At 29.1% G+C, this 9212-nt stretch overlaps 2 protein-coding genes across 2 annotated transcripts in view; both read left to right on the forward strand.

Moving 5' to 3' along the window:
* The window catches only part of LOC115243276 (ubiquitin carboxyl-terminal hydrolase 45-like), a gene marked incomplete at its 5' end in the record, with an annotated part of 25268 nt that overhangs the window by 813 nt on the left and 15243 nt on the right, over nucleotides 1-9212 (forward strand). Inside the window, 3 exons of the mRNA XM_029820109.1 lie at nucleotides 292-513; nucleotides 7260-7522; nucleotides 7647-7858. Of these exons, the coding sequence (XP_029675969.1) occupies nucleotides 292-513; nucleotides 7260-7522; nucleotides 7647-7858 (697 nt within the window). The remainder of the gene's footprint in view (nucleotides 1-291; nucleotides 514-7259; nucleotides 7523-7646; nucleotides 7859-9212) is intronic.
* On the forward strand, nucleotides 882-5346 carry LOC115243277 (ubiquitin carboxyl-terminal hydrolase 16-like). The gene is made up of 3 exons (XM_029820110.1): nucleotides 882-1173; nucleotides 4424-4557; nucleotides 4633-5346. Exons 1-3 carry the CDS (start codon nucleotides 1089-1091, stop codon nucleotides 4819-4821), a joined length of 408 nt encoding a protein of 135 aa, XP_029675970.1. The 5' UTR covers nucleotides 882-1088; the 3' UTR covers nucleotides 4822-5346.

Below are 9212 nucleotides of genomic sequence, written 5' to 3' on the forward strand. Positions count from 1 at the left end.
GGGGGACACCCTGGTTGGATTACTATAACTCCGAAACGAACAAATATTTTTGTTTGAAATAAATTCAGGATATATTTGAAACGTTATTTAATAAATGTGCAAAGTTTAGAATTAATATGTTTTATACTTTTTTTTTTTAAGTTTGCCAGATATTTGCCTTATTTTCAGAGCATCAAACTAGGAAGACTTCATAACAGATTTGCTAGATAAAATAGTTTATTTTACACTTTTGCTTTTGTTTATCGTATTTTTTATGAGTAATTGCTCTTTTCTATTTTATTTGACTTATAGCCACCGATTGAGGGGACCTTGGAGCGATGGGGCAGTTTCACATCAATCCTTTGCGAAACTTTATTGAAAATGCAGAACACTAATGGCTATCAAACATATACACCTCTGAATCTCCTCTGTAAACTTAGGAAAAAAAGTACGCAATGCGTTGACGGAGGGCAACACGACTCGCACGAATTACTCCGACATTTGTTGGAAATAGTACGGAATGAAGATCTTCGGGTAAGTGAGAAAATTGTCTTATAAGGGAACTTCGTGAAGCCGAAAATTCTGATTTTGATGAAACTTAGTAAAGAGATGAATTTAGAAATTTTCAGTTGCTGCCCAAAAACGGTTCTAAGGGATGAAACCACCCCTTATACAGGGTGAGTTTTTTAACTTGAAACTGTAAAATATCTCGGAAAGTACATATAGGACTCTACGCACCATGGAACGCTACCCTGGGGTGCGTATCGCAATACGCGCCATGGGACCTTAGAACATATATAAATGGAATGCCTTTGTTTCCCGATAGAAAAACATGTCGGAAGGAAGTAAGAAAGAAAATCATAGTTGCCTCTCTCTTGTGAGTTACTTTGCTCAAAGACATCACCCTCAATATCAGAAATCGGAACGCAGCATCCTACCATCCGCGGAAAATGTGCGCGTGCCTTGATGATCCACATGTTTTTTTTTACGCGAACGTCAGAATCAAGAATTTGGCTGATCAGCCAGGAGAATTGTTGGCGCGACAAGCACGCACGTGCATACAAGAACAAGAACCCCTCACGTCCACTTATTGTTAGTTAGGCAACGAAATGAGTAAAAAGCGGAACAGACAGCCAGATGCGGATCCTGATATCAGCGAAGCTTCCACCGAGTCTTGCGAAGAAGCGAGTGCAGGTTAAAAATGCATATATATTCATACGCACAAATAGAACTGGTTTTTATGGTTTTTATCACTGTAATTTAACCTAATCCTAATCTGATTTTTATAGATCAATATTTCTAGATCCAAGGATTTTTAAATCTTATTTCTTTCTTTATTCTTAAATTCTATATGGCTTCTTAGATTTTTGGATTCTTGTCTTTGTATTCTATACATCTTCGAATTCTTAGATTAATAAAGTGACCCGAAAAATTTTGAGTATATATATATATATACAGGGTGTATCTAAAATGATGCACTAAATTTTAGGAGCGATCACATTGACTTGGCCTTGAAAAGGTCACTCAAGGTCAAGTCCATATTTTCATCATGTGTCCCCCTCTGAACCCTACAACTTTTGTATAAAACATTTTTTTCCATCTTGCTTACTTTACGAGCGTTGATTAAAATGACTCACCCTTATTTGCGTGCGTTGATTAAAATGACTCACCCTGTATTATATAAAAGTCTGTGGTAAAAACACTTTTATTTAACCACATTAATAAATTTTTTAAGAAATTTTTTTGTTTTTTTGTTTTTTGGAAATCTGAATATTTTTTATTTTTTTATACATATAAGAGACGTAAAAAATAAATCTCTGAAAATTTTTTCCTTTTTTTCTTTTTTTTAAAATGATGCACTAAATTTTAGGAGCATATTCTAGAGATCAAAATAAGACTTTTTTTCCTATGAACATGGGTTTGCAAATGAAACCTCCTTCGAGCTAGAGGCTCTAAAGTTTCGGGAAAAAATTAAAAATTGGCTGTATTTCAGAAGAAAAATGGCAGACCTTGGTTTTGACGTTACCTATTACTCTCTCTTGAGAGATAAATAAATTTGCGTTGCGAATGTTTGGTCAATTTCACACATTTTCGAATTTTAGCTCAGAGGGGGATTCATTTGCGGACCCATGTTCATAAGAAAAAAAAGTCTTATTTTGACCTCTAGAATACGCTCCTAAAGTTTAGTGCATCATTTCAGATACACCCTGTATATACACTGGGCACATATGCACTGTGTGGTTTTATCTGCTTTTGTGAATATTATTTCTTTTCGTAAGTTTTAGATAGCTTTATTTCTATTTGGACAATGTATATGTATATATACCTATATATATTATGTATGTAAGAGAGATCTTATTTTTTGTAATTTATATTCTATTAATTATTCATTGCGGTGTTCTCTCTCCGTCTCTCCGCAAAATTTAAAAGTTAAAGCAGACTATATGCAAAGTGTTCCATAAAACAACAAGTACAACGAGTAGTAGAACGAACAGCACATCGATATTTCAAGTACAGGCGTGACATAGCTTACATAGCTTCATTCAATATTTGATAATTTTAATATTTGATGTCTATATACATGGCCATAGACGCGCGTAGGCGAGATATACACAGAATATACGGTATAAAAGCACAGTGTATTGATTCACAAACCGCGTTTCCGATATTTTGTAAATGGCAATATGCAAGACAAGATTCTCTTAAAATATGATTGTAATAAATATTACATTTAAAACTATGATAAGAAATAATGTAAAAAAATAATTTATCTAATTTTTGGTAGGTATTATAAAGTTGTAACATGTAAAATACATAACTGTTTATAATTAATAGTAAAATCTAAAAAAATAAAGCTTTTTAAACACCCAAAATGTTTTAAAAACGGTAATTAAAACAATTCAAGGTTCTTTGCTTTTCTCAATATATCTCGAAAATAATTGGAGATATCAAAAAATGTTTTCAATATAAGTTTTATCGTAAGAACATTGCTATTTAACACATTAATAAAATTTTTTTAAAGATTTTTGGAAAAACTTTCTTTAAAAAAAATTTTTTTTAAATATTGTTAATGTGGTTAAATAGAGGTGTTCTTACCGTGAAATTTTTGTATAAAACATTTTTTGATATTAAATAATTTTTGAGATATATTGGGAGAAGCAAAAAAGCCGCTGTATACATAAGGGGTAATCTCACTCCTTAGAATCGTTTTTGAACAGCAACAGAAAATTTCTAAATTTGTCTATTTACCCCTCCCCCCCCCCTCTACATGTGTGTAAAGTTTCATCAAAATCAGAATTCGGGTGTTTGCGAGGTTTCCTTGTTAATTACATCTTCTAATCTTCTAAATAATTTTTTCAATAATGCTCCTAGAATTTATTTCTTTACTTTTTGGAATATTTTATATTTAAAGCAATGTTAGATCAATGGTGATAGCTAATTTAATAAATATATCTAGTCTGCTATACTGTTGCAAGAAAGTTAAAATACTTCTTTTTTTTTTTCTTAAAAAAAGACGATTTTTAAATGGCTGTAATTTTGTCGCAAGTTGGGTTAAGATCAGTAATAAAGAATTGTAATGATTGAAATTTCTATTTTCAGAATCTTTTAATTGATTTTAATTATCTTTATTTTTTATAAAGTTACATAATGAAGAAACAATAGCCAACTCGACAAACTTTTTTAAAGTTAGTTAATGAATACTAAATGAAAAAAATATGGTACGATTTCATTAAATATATTTTAAAGAGACTTTTTTGAATGTGCTTTTTTAATGATGATTGCATGATAATTTATTCTAATTATTATAATTTATTCACTAATTACAAGAGCATAAAATCAATAAGTCGATTTCATTTTGACGGGAAATAAATCGACGAAAAAAATCATTCAATCATAAAAAAATGAATTAAAGAGAAAGCTTTTTACAACCCCTTTAACAAAATTGTGCCATACTTTTTTTATTTGGCATTTATTAAGTAACTAAAAAGATTAATCGAATTTTTGGTTGTTGTTTTTTTTATTATATAATTTTGTAAAAAATAAAGTTAAGTGAAATTTATTTAAAAATTCTGTAAATACAAATATCAAACTTTACAACTTTTCATAATTGATCTCAATTCATCTCAATTTGATTCACAACAAAGTTAGTTTTTTTTCAAAAATAATTATATTTTGTGATATCCAAAGACAGAGAAATATTTATTAAATTCCAAAAAATCAATCTGGAAATTTTAAAATCTAAGCAATTAGGATTTTCATACTTAAAATTGTGTAGCATCTAAAAACATAATATATAAATTTCTTAATTTTTAATATATAAATTGAAACCTTGTCTTCTTTTCTCTTTTTCTTTCTCTCTGCTTACAAAATCCAGAAAATAACTTTTTCATCAAATATGCATGTGGATATTTTAATATCAATAATATTAATTTTGTGTTGACAGGTGTAAAATGTTTGCATATAGCAAAGGCTATCAATCTGAACAAGGTGAAGAAAAACATAAAGAAGACTGGGATAATGAGCGAATGCTCCATTTGTAAGAAAATAGAAGTGGACTTCAAAAAGACAGAGGAAATTGTAAATGATATACTATTCGCGATTGAAACATGTAAAAGATATTAAAGTCAAATTTCAAATTATTTAAACTTGCAGTATATCTCGAAGCCATTGTGGATTTGCCTACAGTGCGGAGAACAAAGTTGTGGCAAAGAGCAGAAACAGCATGCTATAGAGCATTATAAGAAGCCCCACAGTGACTGTCATTGCATAGTGACGGACACTCATCATTGGAGTGTTTGGTGCTATCAGTGTGAAATTGAAATTTGTCCTAATAGCAGGTAAATATGTATATACATATGGACACGCACATACACACACATGCATGTATCATGCATATGTGCATACATGCATAAGATATAGAATAACAGGAATAATTGATTAATAATTCAAGTTTTTCTGTGTTACAAGCACAAAAAAAAATACTACAACTGCAATTATACTTTTTTTTTAAGAACAAAATTATTGTTTCTTTTTGCATAAATTGATTGTTGTTATTTTATGTATAAGAAATATTAAAGTAAAGTTATTAAAAGACATATTTTACGTTAAAATTATGTTAGAATAAAATGATATAATTTTGATAGTGATATTGCTATTGATAAAGTGTGTAATAATTTAGATAATAATAGTTAATTTTAAATAAAAAAAAACTTTTAAAAAGTTGCAAAAAAGCATACCCAAACAGTGCATGAATGTCTTTTAGATATCCTAAAGATATTTGATATTTGCTATGCGGGATGTTCAAAAGATTTCTTGATGGAAATATTATGTTGAAATTATAATAGATTTAAACAAACATTGAAAAAAGGCTCTAATATTGAATATATAATAAATTTATTGAAAATACAGAAGAAAATAACTGAATAATTATTAAGTATCATAATTTTCTTACGATAAAATATAATTAATTACTATGAGTTTTGAGAAAAATTAGTGAAGTTTGACTTTTGAAAACTAATGATGAATTTACGAAATATTGTGCTTTGTAATTTGCAGAAATTATTATAAAGTTGCATTATTTCTAAATATTATTTAATTAAAGGTTATTGAAATATTGATGAAAAAAGCTATTGACGAAGTTATTTGCTAATCTTCTAAAATTGAACTCTAAAAACTGCAAAATATGTATCGAAAATTTCAAATTATGATGAATTTGTAATATATTATTCTAATATCTGTTGATTTTGCAATTTCCCGATTTACATTGAAATTTTCTTTTATATACTAGTTTTTGGATGTAATGAATAATGGAAATCTTTGAAGCCTCATGGAAAATTGATGCGCCTGCGTGCGCTTGTGTGTGTAATATAAAAGCTCCTTAATTTAAAGAAATATTTATTTTTACATTTTTATAAATATGCATTGTTTTTTCTTTTTTCTTTCTTTCTTTTTTTTTTTCTTTTTTTTTTTTTTTTTTTTTTTTTCGCATCGAACGAATACGTCGGAGAGGATCCATGACGTCCAATAAATATTTATCTCCCACCGTGGGCTTTATTAGCGGCAAATATTTGGTCGTGTTTACGGCGCCGGGAGCGACAAACAGAGAGTATACCGGAGAATCCGGGCAGAGTAAAAGGGGAACGCGAATTTCTCTCTGTGTGCCGCCCATAAACGGACTCGACCGAGCGAATAATTTATTACTCGCTCAGCGTGCGCGGCGATTTGCATAAAGCAGGGGTTTTCGCGCGCGAATCGATCCCCTATCGAGCACGATATTCGCTCTCGCGTGTTCGGCACTTTCGCGGATGTATTACAACGCTTATGCACGCGTCCGTTGCGATAATGCGTGTGTGGTGCGTGTTTAGGTCGGAAGAGTATAAACATTTAAATCTCGACAAATTTTTTATTTCCTTGGAAATGAAAGGATGCATCCCGTTAAGTTACAATTAATTAATATTGCAAGTGGTGATATCGCAAGAATTAGTTAAAATACTTCTTTTTTTTTTTCTTAAAAAAAGACGATTTTTAAATGGCTGTAATTTTGTCGCAAGTTGGGTTAAGATCAGTAATAAAGAATTGTAATGATTGAAATTTCTATTTTCAGAATCTTTTAATTGATTTTAATTATCTTTATTTTTTATAAAGTTACATAATGAAGAAACAATAGCCAACTCGACAAACTTTTTTAAAGTTAGTTAATGAATACTAAATGAAAAAAATATGGTACGATTTCATTAAATATATTTTAAAGAGACTTTTTTGAATGTGCTTTTTTAATGATGATTGCATGATAATTTATTCTAATTATTATAATTTATTCACTAATTACAAGAGCATAAAATCAATAAGTCGATTTCATTTTGACGGGAAATAAATCGACGAAAAAAATCATTCAATCATAAAAAAATGAATTAAAGAGAAAGCTTTTTACAACCCCTTTAACAAAATTGTGCCATACTTTTTTTATTTGGCATTTATTAAGTAACTAAAAAGATTAATCGAATTTTTGGTTGTTGTTTTTTTTATTATATAATTTTGTAAAAAATAAAGTTAAGTGAAATTTATTTAAAAATTCTGTAAATACAAATATCAAACTTTACAACTTTTCATAATTGATCTCAATTCATCTCAATTTGATTCACAACAAAGTTAGTTTTTTTTCTTTTTTTTTTTTTTAAGTAGGAAATTGTCTTTAAATTTTTTGAGATAATACAGTTATTCTACAAAGATAAATAAAGATCTTATATATTATATAAATTAAAATTTTATGTATATTGTAGAGATACCAGATCATAATTCTGAAGGAGGTAGGCTTGAGCGAGAAAACAAAACCGGATTGTGTGGAAAAGGGTCTGAAATCTCGCATAAAATTTTATGGCAACCAGGCTAGCACACGACTATTGGGACCAGAAGCGGTATTTCGTGGCGTGTTGGTGTCTACTCTACAGTGTCTGGATTGTCATCACTCGTCGCAACGTACTGAGCCATTTCTAGACCTGAGCTTGCCCGTCACAGCAGACAAACCACAGCCTCCGCTATTGAAGTAAAGAGAAAATTCCTTATCTTTTCTGTATACAATAATTAATTTTTTACTTATATAGAGCTTATAAAATTGGGTGTATTATAATTTTGATATCTTTTTGATATCTTTTGATTCTTATACATAGAAGGAAGAACAGTGAAATCGAAACCTTTGATGTGATGAACACTCAGCAACGCGATTATCAAGCTCTCGATACGTCTTGGAAGCAATTAAAAAAAGAGAAGAAGGCAGCTAGAAAAAACCGAAAGATTAAAAGGCATGAGAATCATAACAATTATACGTTAAAAAATTTGAATAAACCCATGGAAACAAATAATGACAACATTCCGAAGTCAGGTAATTTTGTTTAGCTCTGATTATCAATACATTTTATTTGCTTTTCATATCGCAGACCAGTGCTGGAGATTTAATTGCAATTTTTGAGCCAATTTTTGTGTTTGACGCTCACTGCTCTCCTGCTACTCGCGTATTAGCAACAATCTGCCAAACGCGCCTCTCAAATCTCAAAAGTGCTTGCACAATAGAAAAATCAATTTGGAAGTTGCAATTAAATTTTTCAGTTCTGCCATAGTCCATAAAAAGAGCTAGCTACTTATGCAAAAAATTTGTTTTCTTTTTGTGTGATATAAAATGTTTTGGAAAAAATATTAATTTTTTAATATTTAAAATTAATGATGATAAATTAAACATGAACTTATATAAATATTATAATTATATTATAAAAATTTTTTTTTTTGAAGTAAAAAGCTATTGGAAACCATTGAGTTCATCAAGAAATGTGCCACTACATTGCAAATACCACAGCAGTTGAAAACACCAGTAATTCAATGTCAAACAGAGATAATAGCTGATGTGCCGGAGAAAGAGAAGCATAAAATATTAAACAATCTTCCTAAAGTTGGGGTATGTAAATTGTGTATAACATATAACATGATTTATTTTTTATTTGATCTAATTCTAGATTACTTTTTTAGAAAAAAGTCTTTTTAAGGGAATTTAAAAAATATATAATATATAATATAATGTATGTGTACAAAGTATATATAATAATATTTAACAATAAATAAAACTAAATTATATATATTTATATATTATCTCAAGAAAAAACAGAGATATATTAGTATTAAGGGGTCTTTCTAGTTTAATACTCTGAAAATAAGGCGATTTTGGGGAATTTTTTTTAAAGGAAAGTATAAAACATAATAATTCTAAACTTTGCGTTTATTAAATAACATATATATTCAGAATATACTTATATATATATATAAGTATATTCTGAATTCTTTTCAAACAAAAATATTTGTTTGTTTCGGAGTTATAGTAGTCCAACTAAGATGTCTAAAAAAAAAATTGTTGTTTGTGGCAAACATAATTCCAGCCGTTATAGTCATCTGAAATAAAAAAATCAAAAAGATTCTTAATCTGTATGAATGTGACTACACTTGTGAACCAGAATAAAAAAAAATATTGAAAAGTAAAAAAATGGTAGCGTTTCAAAAAAGAAATTTCATTTTTCACCAAAAAATTGGTTAGTTTTGTAAATCACAAAATTCGAATTTTGCGAATATTGATTCAATTCTAGTTCACACGATAGCCACACTCATACAAATTAAGAATCTTTTTGGTTTTTTTATTTCAGATGACTATAACGGCTGGAATCATGTTCATCACGATCTTTTTTTTGGGGGGG

Source organism: Formica exsecta, unplaced genomic scaffold, assembly GCF_003651465.1.
Source record: "Formica exsecta isolate Colony F162 unplaced genomic scaffold, ASM365146v1 scaffold712, whole genome shotgun sequence".
Taxonomy (NCBI): Eukaryota; Metazoa; Arthropoda; class Insecta; order Hymenoptera; family Formicidae; genus Formica; species Formica exsecta.

Excerpts from the sequence above, each read along its gene's own strand:
- LOC115243277 (XM_029820110.1), top strand. The coding sequence starts at position 1,089 with ATGAGTAAAAAGCGGAACAGACAGCCAGATGCGGATCCTGATATCAGC. Across the intron at positions 1,174-4,423 it reads TTGCGAAGAAGCGAGTGCAG|GTGTAAAATGTTTGCATATA; the intron begins GTTAAAAATGCA and ends TTGTGTTGACAG. Across the intron at positions 4,558-4,632 it reads TCAAAAAGACAGAGGAAATT|TATATCTCGAAGCCATTGTG; the intron begins GTAAATGATATA and ends TTAAACTTGCAG.